Consider the following 16,440-nt stretch of genomic DNA (forward strand, 5'->3'; position numbering starts at 1 on the left):
GAGTATACTATGTAAAATTATCCTATATCATACTATATGGGACATAATTACATCACACACAAATGCATGTCAGAGAAGACTGACAAAAATCACTTTCAACTCACCCTCTGTGTAAGACATGGCTACCTCGGAAAAACATAATATCTCTTCGTCGTAAAAACAACTATCAACAATTTCAAATAAGAACAACAAGATTTAAAAACAGTCCATTGCCTTTTTTGGTTGACATACTCAACAAAAGATGAGTGTGCCGACCAGGAAAGGCAATGCAAATAAATTGGTCATCCCCATTACCCCACCATACATTTATTTTTGTCATTTAAATAAGTGTCAGTCTCCTCTCCTTCAAGTCTGCCATTATTGTTCATTCATCATGTTCATTGCCTATTATGCTTTATCTAAATTGCATTAACTTTTAAATGTAGCCTTTTTAATGCATTTTACTATGTTTTTTACTATGTATTTAATTGTGCCGACACCAACTTGTAAACATGATTTGTCCAGCTCCTGCTGTTTTTTTTCATGTATGATTGTTAACATGTTTGATTATCAATAAAAACAATTTTTTAATTGAATTGAATTGAATTGAATGGTCAAGATGAAAGCTATGGAGATGTTCATGATGGTAATGAAAGAGACAATGATGATGATGCTTAAATCAAAGGAATTCTATGTCATGTTCAAAGTTCCACATGTTTTACAAAATAAGAGTAAAATAAAATATCATATACTTCATGATAATAAACTACACAAGAAAAATGCATATCTATGTGCGACCTCCTCTGTTCCATCATATTCATGCCTCCAGTTTTTAAGCATATTAAAAAAATGCATGGAACTTATAAGCGAAATTTTAATAAATATACATTTTTATACTTGATTTTGTTTTTGGTTTTTAATTTCAAATAAACTTGTAAGTTGTTTGGTGGACCGTCGAACAAGTCTCGTCAGCACCAGGCTGAGCCCACCCCCATCCCGACCGTGAAAGTGCAAAATGGCAGTGATCTTTGACCCTTTTTATTTTTAGTTATCAGAGAATTTTGACGGGAAAGTCATTCCTCCGGAAAAATTGTGCACATTGAAGACCTATATTTCATTCCTCGTTTTTTTTTTGTGGTCCCACCTGAGGAGTTCTTTTTTCCCGGTACGTCAGAGTGTGTAGTACTGAAGAAGTGTCAAATGATAATAATGTTGATGCTGCTGATACTGATAATATTAATAATGACAATAATGATTACAGTAGTAAGGATAATGAAAACAAACATCATCATCAACAACAATAATAATAATATCAATAATACAAATAATCATAATGATAATAATAATAAAAATGATGATGATTCACGATTTTTTTTTAGCAGCACGATATAGTTTGAAAATCGATCGGTAGGCATATATAATTGCGTCCCTAATTTGTAATTTCTTTTTTATTTTCATCATCGTTGTTATTACTGCGATTCTTTTTAAAATGATAGCAACTACTTCACTTACAAAATTGTGATCATAATATTATACGTGGTTTGAAAATAAAGGCTCACATTTGGAATCTTCTATTGACTACGATAAAAAAACATATTTCAGATTTCAATCTCACTAATTTTCAAAAATTGTTTGGTGTATCAACGGATAGATTTGTTACTTACCTTTTACTATTGGCCAAATATTATATTTATATTTGTAAATTCAAGAACACCTTACCAAATGTGGATTTATTTAAAAGTTTTGTGAAGAAACAAAAGGAAATTGAGCATCACCTAGCCAAGAAAAGAAACAAACTCACTGTACACTTTAAGAAGTGGCGATTTGATATATGATTTTTATTTTAGATACAGGTAGTTCCCCTTTTCCATTCTATTTGTTTTTGTATCTTAAATTGAGACTTGTACAATGCACAGAGTAATATGCTACAATAATTATACATGTAAATTTATCTCGATGTGTATTCCCTTTAGAGTAACCTGTATCGTCCAATGTTTTATTTTGATTTATGTCACCCTTTTTTTTCCATTTATTTTTTTATTTCATCTTTGTTTTGTGATTTTACTGCTTTTGAACTGTTTCGAATCATTCCAATTACCTGTAAATATTGTGATTATATGTGATTTTGAATACCAATAAAACACATAATAAAAAAAAATAAAGGCTCTCGGAGATCCGTCGGAGATCACACACGACCTTCGCATTATTTTTGATTAGCAACAAAAGTAGGCACGTGGCTATACATGGAATATGCATTATTCATAATGTGCATTGTTGGAGAACAGGTCAGAAAGAGTTTTTACACCATTCACCTGTCAGATCCATGACCCTCCCTATGAATAATCTTCGGGGTTAATTTATTCGGCGCGTGTGCAATGCACGCCTATCTTTGTTTTGCACTGTACCGTACGTCGCAATACGCAATAGGGGAGCGAACTGTCTGCAGATTTCGCAAGTTTTCGTAATACAAAATTCGGCATTACATCAGATTTGTTCAATCATCAGAATATTTCACTGTTGGACTGGATCTGCCATAAAATAGTCTGATGCGGAAGATCTCATGTGGTTTGGAAAATTTATCTGCAATACAGTATTTGTTTTTAAAGCTGAAGAAAGAGGAAAACAATTTCCAGATAAAAAATTTTCACCTAGTAACCGCCCAGCTGATTGTTGACAGCTGATCGGTTCGAGCGAACACGTTGTGTGTGTACGTTTTCCAATACACGAGGCGAATTAGGCGCGGCGCGGATTTGAGTCAAGCAAATCCATTTGTATTCTGCGCAATAGATGTTCCGCCACTTAGAAGATGACGACGTTATCTCACTTTCAGGACGATATGAATTCTGGCATGGATATGAGCATGGATGCCACAACAGCAGCAGAATGTCTTCTTGCAATAGCAGCGTCAAAACCGAGCAGTAAACCCCCCGAATTTATGGAAACATGCGACGAGGAAGGGGTATTTTCGCCAGACGGAGCGAGCACGGGCAATCACCACATGTCGGACCCGTCCGGCCTCCATCCACACAGTCACAGTTCTTTGTTCATGGTGGCAAGAATTTTAGCCGATCTTGAAAAATACAGACCAAGACAGGAAATTCCATCACCAATTAGTGACTGTCCAAGCCCCCCACCTATTATAAATGGACCTTATGATGGACTCAGCAACGCCCTTGCATCGAATTTTGACTCTTTTGCACCAACTCCACAACGTGGTGACTACACGAATCAGACGCAGGCAGGAAAACAAAGAAACAGGCGATCAAAGCCGTCACAAAATCTCAATTCCGTCAAGAAACACCACTGTCACTACCACGGATGTGAAAAAATATATGGGAAATCATCACATCTTAAAGCTCATCTCAGAACACATACAGGTAAGACAATTTTTAATTGATTTTTCACCACGTTTCTTTGTTTCATCCCACACGTGTTTTATGTTGTTGTAAATCCCCCTCGTGGGGCCCCAATCCAGCCAGCCGGTAGTTTTACGCGGGCATACAGTCCGTCGACACACCCCCTGTGAATAGGTAGCGATAAAGGTTATTGCCTTCGAACAAAGAAAGGTTCGCACGGTGCGAACCATTGGGCCTAGCAACAACAAATGGAAAACACACATGGGGAAATCCCATTCGTGTGGAGAGATCACTCTTGCACATACATTGAGTAATGTTTTCTGGAAATTTATTAACTAAAAAAAAAAAACCCAGTAAAAACAGGATATTGCCATCTTCCATGTAGTTGCTGAACAGGCTTTAAATTGAATTGATGAGAGAACCATACTTTTTTACTAGACTTCATTTTACAGACTTGTTAAATCATCTTTCTGATATTATCCCAGGATGTGTGAGTTTATTAGAGACAGAATTGTGATTGATGGGGGACATCTTCCACAGATGAATTTTTAGTGATGATGGTGATGAAAAATACTTTAACAAGCAGTGACATGGTTGGTGATAATGATGAATTGATGATTATGATTATTTTTCATGATAATTAGATTTTGTTGATAGTGACATTGATGATGATAACAAATTCACTACATGTAGATTCTATAGATCTAGTACATGTATTTATGGCTGAGCTGATGATAGTGATTTGATTTAATTTGATTTGAATTTATTCAGACAAATAAAATGTCTGATGATGTTAATGGGGTAAATTGTCACGGTGGTCTACACCTGTCTGCTTCCGATTTTTTTCTCACATGTTCTTATATTCATATTTTGTATATAACCAGCCAGGCAGCCAGTTCATCTACTAAATTTAAACTAATAATTTGGTATAGACTAATTATCATTTAGTCAATTACATTCTGTCCAATTTCCAGTAAGACCATGAAGCCCAAGACTTTTTAGGTGAACTGTTTGTTAAAGCAATTTCTCATTCAACAAATAACAAAATGATAGGTACAAGTAGACATATTTGAAAAAGGTCCATAGATCTGGCTTATTTTGCTAAATGAGAATAGAATTAGACCAAGTTGTGGTTTGACGTAATAGTGTGAATTAATAGTAGACCAAAATGGATACAAACCACTGATTGTGCCTTTTTTGCATTAGTATTAAATGTACATCCAATTTATGACAGTGACAGTAGTGATTTCCTGACATTTCATTATTGATGCCTGTATTGATGATGATGACAGTGATGATAATAATGATTATGATGGTGATGATGATGGCAATGATTATGGTTCTGGGAGGGGTGATTATGTCATGGTCATGGAAATGTTTATTTTAATTCATTCACAAGCCAGGTCTGTGTGTAGTGGTGGCCATAATCTTCCCAATAGATTCTGTATAAATTGACCTGACCTAAATGCAAGCATGGAACCCTGGTTTTAAACACACACAAAACTATGCTGAAACGTCAGATTCAAACAGCAATTGATTTAAAAAAGATTTTTTCCCCCCAATAGACTTGTTTTGTGTTTTCTTAATTATAGTAGATTAAGGACATGCACAGAGCTACCAAGTCTCACGCATTGTGCGTGAGACTCACGCATTCAGGGTCCGTCTCACGATCTCACGCATGGCACCCATTTTTCTCACGCATATCGGTACCCAACAGAAAAAAAGAGGAAAAGTAGCATTATTCGCCAGATTATACGACTGGCTGACCGCCTTCGCGTCTAGCCCGGCACACGAGACGAATCAAAAGTGCAGTCAGCGCACAGCTAGTACGTGATACGATGACTAGCGTGCGTGCATCGCATAGTTTTGAAGCCCATATCTCATGCGCGCGCGCGTTGCGCGCGCACCTTTTCGCAACGTACGAGTGTAAGTACTGGCCGCGCGCGCTCAGAGACGTCGAGTCATGAAAATCTCACGCATTACATTTTTTTGAACTTGGCATCTCTGCATGCACCAAATGTATGTGTCTACTACTAGTACTAGTCCGATATTATTGGAGGGTGTAACTAAAATCATGCGAGTTTTTAATAGAAGGGGTGGTGGAATATCATAGGCCTACATGTACACGTACATGTAATGTAGGCCTACATGTAGTACACTGCGTTTATGAAATAGCACATTAGATAAGACCATGACTGTAAGCAACCGGCACCGCCCACCTTGTGTTTACCATTTTCAATATCATTCATCATAGGGCCGTCATAGACTAGTATTGTGAAGAAAATCCCTTATTCATCATTAGTACCTGGTTTGCTGTGAGCGAACCCCTGCAATTGATATTTTACATGTAGATTAATGAAAGAATATATTGCTACATTACACTTCTCTACATAGCCCTCCATAGAAATGTGTAAACAATACAATGTGCGTGCATTTCAGACTGGCCTTGCCTTCAGTATATTACCCTAACACGATTTGTGTGCACTAGCACTGCATTGCATTGAATGCATATGCACATGCAGCAAGTCGATCGCCTGGCTTTGTTGGTGACGTCGTCATGACCGAGCGATGCCCCCACATCGTGGTATCAGTGCCCTACTTCTGTGTCGATTGTGCCTTTGTGTTCATGCGAAGGGGGCGTGGCAATCCCGTTACCATGGCCGATAATGCCGGGTTAGGTGCAAAATTCCCAGGAAAATATGTTTTGTGTACAGCGATCATCTTAATTTTATTCTCGATATTATGTCCCTCTATTTTTTAGCAAACGTAATTTCGGCAATGAAACAAAAGATAATTAAAACAAGTTTCGAAGTTATTTTTACTAACATGTATATTGTCCTATGTATGTCCACATGTTTAATTGATATGATGATAATCGGCCATTGAATATTTCAGTTTATCTAATAGGAAGTTTTTGAACTCATTATTTTGGCGGGGAGGGGGGGGGGGTGAGAGCCTGACGTGGTGATCTTTACAGAAACCATTTTAGCCTATATTTTTGTTTTGGTAAGAACTGAAATTAGGCTTGTTGATGTTTGCCTGCTTATGTTGTGTGGAGTTCTTTTTTAGAGAGTTCTAACTGATTTAATTTACATGTAGGTGTGTCCTTGTAGTATATCCTTATTTGAGTGCACATGTACGTGAGTTGACGGTAATTAGATTGAGCACAGCGATGACGATCTGTGAAAGATGGGTGTGTCTCTATACAGCGTTCTAAAAAAAATATGATTTTTTTAGTCACGAGGAAAGGGTTCGGTCAATTATATCTAATTGAGAGTGTGGATTGATAGACCCTACCAAAATAATCTGTTTTAATTTTGGTTGATGTATAGTTTTACTATTCTTTCAGTCAGTTAAAATATTTAACTTCCTACTTGTCGACTTGTATAACTTCCTTTGTCTGTAACCTTATCGCTTTGAGAGGTGACTCAAATGGTCGGTTCCCGCCGCAGATCTTGTTTTCGTCCCAAAACTGGGGACAAACAACAGCATTATTGGGTGTGTATTTAGGAATGGCCTTTGTTAGGTGACAGGTAAATAAAGTTTAGTTACGGGACGAAGGATTTATCCTTACATTTCCTAGACCATATAGGGCAAAGCTTCTTAGTCAAACCTTTTAAGAGGCCCTTTAGAATCCTGGCCGAGTCTTTGTTTGGAACTTTTGGAGAACGTCAGAATTTCAATGCTTTGTTTACTGGTGGGAAAGGTACACGTGTAGTCGAGATCGCTCTTTGTGACGTTTCGCAATACAACAATAGCCCAAGAGAACTGTACATCTAGCCGAGGGGTTGGTCATTGTCGATAGAATATCGGCTTAGCAGTTTCTTTTACGACGATGTAAATGTACCTAATTACCTGCACCGATAGACCTACTTGTTCGGAGGCAAGACAGAAGCCGAATGAAGGGGTGTTATAGTTCCCAATTAGAGCATGTGTTGGTCCCACAAATTATTCTCGTCAGAGAGTTCTCAAGTGTAATATAGGCCTGTGCCTAATGTCATTCAGATTGGATTAGGCCTAAATACATTTATGAAGAAATAACTACATTACTACTACTACTACTATGACTGAGGCGATTGGGGCAGGTTATACATGTACATTGCAGCAGGTGAATATTCGAATCACAAACCTATAGATATAGGCTTTTTGCTATGTACATGTACTGTACATTTAGGCCTACAACCCTATACACTCATTGCTTTTTCTCGGGAATCATAAGACTAGAATAATCACTTGAGTAGTTGCTTAAGCCTTAAAAATGGTGATAAAAATTCGCCTTGTTTTCATATTGTAATTGCGGTAGAATTTGGAATTCTCCTAACCTACATAGTACATGTATATGTAGCTTTGGGAAAATGGGAATTACACGTAAATGTAAATAGAACATGCTAAGAAAAACACACCTGTCGACATAAAGAAGATCAGTTATCAATTTCTATCCTAGTACTATACTGTAGCTATTGCCTATTGGTGTTGAAAAAAAAGAATAATAGAGTATATGAATATAGGGATTGCCTCTCGGCCCTCTCCCCCACGTTGTGCAGTTTGTATCGGGAATGCCATTGTTTAGTTATTGACCAGTCGTTCTTTGTGCCCCCTCGTTTAACTTTTGTCAAAATACCTTGATCGATTTGTCGAGCGGTTTAAAACCCTCTGCAGCTTTTCATTTCTCATGGTATCAGTAGGAATATTGCAACACTGTGGCCACATTGCATAGTGTTCGCATGCAATACATTTTGTAATTTGTTTTTAAGCCTTGTAACATTCACCAATAAAGATGTGACTATTAAGGGGGGGGGGGGAGCGATTGTCTTCAGGAGGTCGGAGGGTAGTTCATACAGTAAGAAATATGTTTTGAGCCCCCCCCCCCCCCTCCCCTCTTGGCAACTGGCTATTGCCAAGAGTCAATGCAATAAATCCTAGTTCTTCTTTTTTCTCAAGTACTGAATATGATTTCAAGTATTATACACTGCTCATCTCGGAAAGCAAAGGCCCGGTAACGGACGCGTTTTATACAGATGCAAGCAAATTGAATACCCGTAAACATACGAAATTGGGTTAGATATCCGAAAGCTAGCATAAATGCCTACATGTACATGTTCCAATTGCACTCCATGAATGCAGGCCTAGATCTATATGTGAAAAAATCCCTCTATTATTTCCGTCTCGACTGAATGCTAATTATTATTATTGACATTTGCCAGGGAGACGCATGATAATTACTCGTCTAGATTACTCGTAGGATAGATACATGACTTGTCTATCAGATGTGGCTCCAAGATCGAATTAACATGGGACCTGCGTTCTATGATATTGGATGCGAATTGACGATAGATAACACGTGTAATGTGACCCTCGATCTATGCTAGTAATTATTTCAAGTCTAATATTGTGACTCTATTCCGTTCATGCAGTGTTCACCATTTCGTAACATGTCTCGTATTGTATTCTTCACATTGTTCAACCAGTGAATGTATAATGTAATTATGATTTAAATAGAACCTATATATTGCAGGTGACTGATCCAATAGAGACCACTAAAAGTCATTTGGGGAACCGTTGGAACTTTGTTAGAAGAACAACGGTGGCTATTTCAAAACATTCCTTGGTCGATGATAATGATGTTAATGACAATAGGCTAACAAGTGTCTGAAAACGAAACGTAAAAAATAAACTATTAATGACTTGAAACACGCTTTAAAAATGATATAATTTGTAAGCGACATCTTGATAAGAAATAATAGTTGTGTCGCGCATTGTGCAGAGCGTGTGTGTGTTTTGTTTTGTTTTTGTTTACATTCTAGTTTCGGTGCGTGATTGTTTTTATAGGTGTCTAGTCTAGTTGACTAGAGAATGACGTTCGACCTTGTGCAAGTCCTCGTAATGAATTGCACTGTCAACAAATAAAATAAAGTTACTGTCACGTAATATGACTTTTTTTTACTGGTGCACAATATATCCCCATTTTGTAATGAAATTCTACTAGGTCGTTTTGTATTTTGTTTTCTCGTGGAAAAGAGAAGCTCCATGGTATAGGAGCAGGCAAAACCTAAACGAGTATTGTAATTTATTAATTCTGTAATCTGCATCAGCTCTTAAGTTTTCCGATTCTGGCTCGTTCCGTGTTAGTTAATTTTTGTGACGTTTATTAACAGGTTAAACATGTAGTTTGTCTCATGATGCCCCTCACTTTGAGCATTTCCCTCAACAACAGAGTCATGTAGATCGACTTGAAACCGTGATAATCATGTATTTATTCAAACTTCCAAAGTTTTTCATCCTAATTTACATGTAGATGTACACAGCCATTGCACTTCAAACGATTAGAAAAATCCATGAGCTCTGCGTTTTACCCGATTATGATGACGAGAAGGGGCGGGTCCATTACCGATTTCGATCAATAAAAATAGACTGAGATGCGTGCCACCGTGTTAATTAATTTGTAGACACAAAAGTTGTTCCTTATAAACCCGTTTCATGCTTACACTCACGTAGAGCATGGACCTACCACTCAGAGTGGTAGGTCCATGCGTAGAGGAAGGGTGGAATACGGAAATGCCACGCCCATCTCAAAACAATCAATTTTTACATGTCGTTATACTCCGACTGACAGAAAGTTTTGATTGTCAATTGTTCTCGTATAATGTAAATAGAGTTTCTTTCCTGCTGCTTTCAAACAATGGTTTGATTTCTGATTCTCTTATCAGATCATTTCAACTTGCAATTATTGTTTGTAAACGTAGACAATATGGCAAAGTGCCCAATTTGTTGTGTTGCTTGCTATTCATTGGGGTATAAGACTAGTAGAGTAGTGTTGTTTATATCTTGCAAGGAAAAAGATATATATAAATAACGAAAAAAAAATCACGCTAATCGCAAAGTCTTCTATTCTTGATTAACCAACTTCTCGTAAAATCATTGATCTTACTAGAACATTAAAAAAAAATATGCTCTATATGCTATCATTCAGCTTCCGAAATTATTCATCAAATCTTGCATTTGTGTCGGTAATGTCCTAACCAGACCTCATCGCAAAGTTCATTGTTACCATCAGGTAGTCACCGACCCTTTAACAAAGAAAGTTGACTAACCCTCAGAGGGGGGGGGGGGGGGGGCTTGCCTGCCATCCATTATGAGCTCAAGAATGACTTGAAACCATTAGGTTCAGAAACTCCAGATTTAGCAAATCTTGATACGCACCGTTGGTATGCCAATACTCTCCCTATTTTGAGCAAAATACTTCCATGGCATCGCTTTGTGAACAATACGAACTCGGCTCCCGGCACGCGACTTGGGGACAAAGAAACCATAAAGGTCAAACGAACAAACGGCGCGTGCCCCAAATTTGGCGCCAAACGAGAGGGATTTCTTTGTACCTTATCAGAGGGATTTCTATAGCGACCGGGTGCACCTGCCGATTAACAAATACGATGACTCGTAAAGGGAGTAAATCTTGATATTTCAAGGTTTATGGAGGTTTTGTCTGACGTGATCTTGTAGAGGTCAGCGGAGTGTCAAACATGAAATTGCAGTAACAGGTGTCTACTTTCAGTTTTAGAGAATGCATGGAACTGTGAAAACATGGGGCTTCTATAAAAGTTCTAACAGATCTAGGTTAGATGAAGAAAAAAAAAAACAATGGTTCATACATTTTCACTTTGTCTTGTTAATCCTCACTTTCATTACCCCCATTACCCGTCTTTCTGTCTCTTCTCCTACCACACCCCTTTCTCGATGTGTCCACCTGTTTACAGTTTGTCCACCCCTCTTCCAAGCCTTGGACCTTACCCCCACCACGCCCCTTTCTCCCTGCCCCCACTTTACTCGAGACTAACAAAGAACGTGCGTGAAAGAGAAGACTGGAGTGAAATTGTATTGTGATGAAATGATAAACATGTGGTTACTTACCGGAAGTAAGAATTTTGTAACTGTCCGTTCAAAAGGTCGAACAGTCGGCATCGTTGAACTTTTGAGGATAGATGTAGAAAAAATCTGTCAATTGTGTCGCGAGGCTGACTTCACACTAGTCTTGATTCATAAAACGGAGACGGCACGGCACGCCTTGCACTTTTCCAGTATTTTTTGTTTTCCAGTGGCAACGTTCAAAGTTGTTTTTGTTGAGGGAAACTTGTTATCAGTTTTCGCAAAGTATCTAGTACATCAATATACCGGAGAAGGGACGGAGACCCATGTTGAGAGCCAACCCAGAAGCAGACATTGCTACATGTAAATGCATGTCCCCTCCACTGAAATCATGACCTTGTTGGATGGGGGTCTGGGGTGTCGGCCTGTATGTTTCTATTTAGGTGAAAATCATCAGTGATCAGGCGATCTGTTTTTTGTTTTTGTGATTTATGTTTATTTTCTTTAGTTTTCCTGTTGACACTCTTTGGTATATCCAGCAAAATCTAATTGCTCTTTATCTCTTTTGAAATCTATTCTCCAGGTGAGAGACCATTCCCCTGTAATTGGCAAGACTGTAACAAACGTTTTGCAAGATCTGACGAGCTGGCCCGTCACTACCGAACACACACTGGAGAGAAGAGATTTGCATGTCCACTATGCGAGAAGAGGTTTATGAGGAGTGACCACTTGATGAAGCATGCCAGAAGACATGCAGAGTTTCATCCGAGCATGATCAAGAGACCAGGAAGCGCAGCAAGTTCGTTAGCCAGCGAGGGAAGCCATTCCCCCTGCTCCAGTCCTGCACATTCCCCTTGAAGAAGTCCAGCTCAAAGACACTATCGTTAGAAGCTCTTGCAGACATCCTGGAGACAACCATGGGGTGGTGTCCGGACTGACAGCTTTCAGATGCTGGGAACAGTATCTAAGGAGTCTTTGGACAAGACTTACATCAGGGTAGACAGTCGTTTGTTGTGTGACCAAAGTCTTATCACCCTGCTGAGCCAGACTAAAGGGACTTGATAAACCACAATATGCCAGCATGACATGTATACTTCTTTGATATGCAGTTGCTACAATTTTTTGATCACTTTGATGAGTATGAAACACGTGATGTGTGGTCTATCTACTATTTATCTATGATATTATGATGCACTATAATATATATATTTATACATTTGACATTTACTCATCCTTTGTAGTTTGTATTCTTATTTATGCTAGCCAGTAGCCAAGTCGATAACCTACACATAATATAGATTTCAAATCCAAAACTTTGTTCAAATATTTGAATTGGTCAAGGATTTGATATTTGTACATTGTAGTTGAGTACATGTACATGGTGCAAATAGTCTTATTTGCAAGTAATATTGATATCATTTTGGGACATTCATCCCGGAGCAAGAATTGCGATTTTACAATCTTTTATCGTGGTGCTATCCTATTATACAAAGGAAACCAAAGGAATGGGTTTCATGATGTGGTGAAGAATTATTTGCAATGGAGTATTCAAAGTTGACAGAATTAGCAAGGCAATAATTTCCGGGGGGTGAAAAGAGGCAGAGGTTTGAAATTATTCAATAAAGCTTGGTTGGCAGGACATTAATTCCTTCATTATGGCTTTTTTTCATTTGTTTTACACTTTGACGTGCAAAAAAAATATGTCTGTAAAATTATTCACTTTAAGTCAATATAAGTCATCCAGGCCTGGTCATCAAATATATCTTTACCTATCAATGGTCCGTTTTTAGAGTTATTATATGTTATGGTCTGTAATTCCTTATTATATGATGTATGGCTCTACAAAGATGTATTCACAAAGTATTTTCTAATAGTTGAAGGCTTTGAGGCACATCAATGTATAATTTTCATAACTTATTCCAAACCAAAAAAACTAATGAAACGCTTGCACATGCTCCGATTGTATTGTTGCTACTTAAATACATCGCTTTTGATTTCTAGGCCAGCACTTTTTTATGCGAATCCATCGAGGAATATTTTATGCAATTTTCCGAAATTTTTGAAGAAATTTTGTCGTTGTAAATACTCTTAGAGCTTGGATAGAAATCTATATTATCATTTAAAACAAATCATACAATAGTACTGAATAGTCTTGAAATATGTTTACTTGCATATTATAACTTCATTTTTGATTGTTAGTAAGTATTCTGTAGAGATGTATATTGCTTATAGTGCCTAAGGGGACAGTGACTAGACAGAACAAAGTCATAAATGCTTTTTTTATATATACAATTATACGAATAGAAATGACAGTTGCTTATTTTGCAGCGTTGCTTGAGGTATACCCGACATGTTTTGCACTTCTGACAAACACTGCTCGTTTTCCATTTTTCCAGTATTTTCTCTCTTTCTCCATGAAACATCTTTCCAATATAGCTTGCTTCTTCCTTAATGATATACATAAAATCTTTCGTGATATATATCTATGCTCACCGTTTTTTTGTTGTATTTTGACTTGTTAAACAATGCATTGAAGGGGTAGTGTGGTGGGTGTATTTATCTATTTAATGTTTTTTTTTTGCCAGGACGTTGTTAATACATGTAGTCATATTTATTGTTATGCATCAATCAGTATTTAGCCATTTGATGGGAGATTTAGATAATGATCGCTGGAAAATAAGATGCCAAAAAGAGAAAGGGATGTGTTCCTTTTCCTTTTTCATTCGCTCACAGAATTATTTCATTTTCCTAGATTCAAACGGTTTATTATCAAGATGTTTAAAATAAAATTGAGGCTGAAATCATAACTGAGAAGACGTTTATTTCTGACTGGAAGATTCATAAATGAAATCATTGATGTTATTTTTGTAATTAATTGAAAATGCATCCTGATTTACTTTTATTTCTATTACATGGATTTTATTTATGTGGCAAATTGTCACAAAGAACGGCTATGAACTTAAATAATCTTATTTTCCAACGATATATTTTTTGTGCAAGTGAGATAATCATTAATCTTTGTTTATACATGTGATATATATATTTATTTTTCAAGTCGTATCTTGCAGTGACGTACATTTAATCGTTCGTTTTCTATTTTGTTTTGTTTTGCCTGCTTGAAAATTTTCTAGACAAAATCGCTGAGCGAGTTTTGGGCTAGAAAAGGGCATACTAACTTATGATGCCGTGTTTATTTGTTAAAGAGTAGTGGAAGTGTAGAATGTTTCGTATTCTTGTTTTCTTTGAGAATGAGATATTGATTGGTGCCAAATATTTGAAACGGGATGCAAAATTATTTTGCAAGTAGATGGAGCTGCAAGAAAAACTGCATATCGCTATGAAAAGCTATTGCACAAGAGGCGAAGGGAATTATTGATATCATAGTGATATTGAACAGTGTTTATGTATTTCAATTTCGCAGAATGCTACGTACATGTTTGTCTGTTTTTACGAATGGCTCACGCTTGACGAGAATTTCAGTGAACATGGTGAAGAAAATACGGGACGTGACATCGGACTGGGGCAGTAACCAACGACAGAGGGCAGTATGTGACCAAATACGTTATTGCCGTAAATACGTTTCTCCCTCTCACGTCCCTGTTCTAACTATACCGTGTTCGATTGTTATCAAATTACAGAGCTTTTAAAAAGTGATAGAAAAGGTGTTAAGTGGCCAGAACTGTATCAAAACTATCAACCATACCTTATTGCTTTAATGTACAATATTGAAGTCTATTTGTTTGGATGACATTTTTTTGTTTATTTTTGTAGTGTCATTCAATGATATACGTTTAAGGCTTATAATAACAGTACTCGGTTTTCAAATAGATGTATTAATTTCAGATCTACGCGTTTATATCTCATCAATGTTAGAGTGTCATATATGAATTAAACACATGAATTTTTAATATTTGGTCTATAAACAGACCCTTGGTGTCTTTAATAGTAAACCTTCATGTAACGAGTTGTGTTACAGCAAAATATGACATCTTGCTTGTTATAAAGAAGGGCAGTATGCAAGAGTCGGTCTTTTGGTACACGAAATTAATTTGTTACAAATCGTATACCTTTATTTTGCTGTGCCAAAGTCTGAAAGGGTCAACGACATACAAACACAATAATTAAGTTGGATTTAGAGATAAACTGTGATCATTTATTGCGTGGTGGAAATAATGAGAAAGGTGTATGACATGTGAGACGAACTGTTATGCAACACCATTACAATAAATCCACACAAACCTTGTGAAACAAATACCTCAAAAGATGCTATAAATAAATTCAAATAGAGAGTTCTATGGACATGGACCTCGTATATTTGTAGTGGCTGGGATCAATAACTTTATGCGTTATTTGAAATCTTTAACTAGAATTGATTTTTTTTTGTAATAAAATGATAAGCATGTATATGGATGGCGCAGGAAGCAGATTTTATGTATGCGGAAAGAGTGTTGTTATGCTGCACCGGTATTATGAGGAAGTTTATAGAAGATGAATAAACTTTGAAAAGTCGGTTTTACATTTCATAAGAAATAGTTATATCTGTTTGTTTGGTTTATTTTGTGTGACATTTTGGATGTGTACTTGTATGCCGGGGATGAATGTGATTCCGAGTGAGAGACGACGCCTGAGCAAATTTTACAGGTGGCTAACTTTTGTCAGATTTGATATTAATGAGAGATTCAAGGAAAGGTTTACTCTCCAGAAAATCAAATGAAAATTAGAGAAAAGGAGGGTGAATGAAATGGTAAAAAAACATGACGTTTGATTTACGCACCCCGAGAGATCAGGGGTGGGGGATGGGCGAATAAAAAAGAAACTGAGAAGTAACAAAACAACGTTTTGATATACTCACCCGAGAGATCATAGAGAGGGGTAAAGAGATGGGGGAATAAAGAAGTGAGAATTAACAAAACATTACGTTTTGATATACTCACCCGAGAGATCATAGAGAGGGGGGGGGGGTGGAGATGTGGGAATAAAGAAGAAAGTGAGAAGTAACAAAACAACATTTTGATGTACTCAACCGACAGATAATAGAGAGAGGGGAGATGGGGGAATAAAGAAGAGATAGAAGTAACAAAACAACGTTTTGATATACTCACCCGAGAGATCATATAGAGAGGGGGAGATGAGGGAATAAAGAAGAGAGAGAAGTAACAAAACATTACGTTTTGATATACTCACCCGACAGATCATAGAGAGAGGGGGAGATGAGGGAATAAAGAAGAAAGTGAGAAGTAAC

General features: G+C 37.2%; 1 protein-coding gene across 1 annotated transcript; it reads left to right on the top strand.

Annotated features, from left to right (window-relative positions):
• Positions 1-2,389: 2,389 nt before the first annotated feature.
• LOC121415717 (Krueppel-like factor 9) lies at positions 2,390-15,717 on the top strand. The gene is made up of 2 exons (XM_041609038.1): positions 2,390-3,356; positions 11,782-15,717. The coding sequence occupies exons 1-2, from the start codon at positions 2,786-2,788 to the stop codon at positions 12,054-12,056; spliced, it is 846 nt and encodes a 281-aa protein (XP_041464972.1). The 5' UTR covers positions 2,390-2,785; the 3' UTR covers positions 12,057-15,717.
• Positions 15,718-16,440: the final 723 nt, after the last annotated feature.

The sequence above is a fragment of the Lytechinus variegatus genome, chromosome 5 (genome assembly GCF_018143015.1).
Source record: "Lytechinus variegatus isolate NC3 chromosome 5, Lvar_3.0, whole genome shotgun sequence".
Lineage (NCBI taxonomy): Eukaryota > Metazoa > Echinodermata > Echinoidea > Temnopleuroida > Toxopneustidae > Lytechinus > Lytechinus variegatus.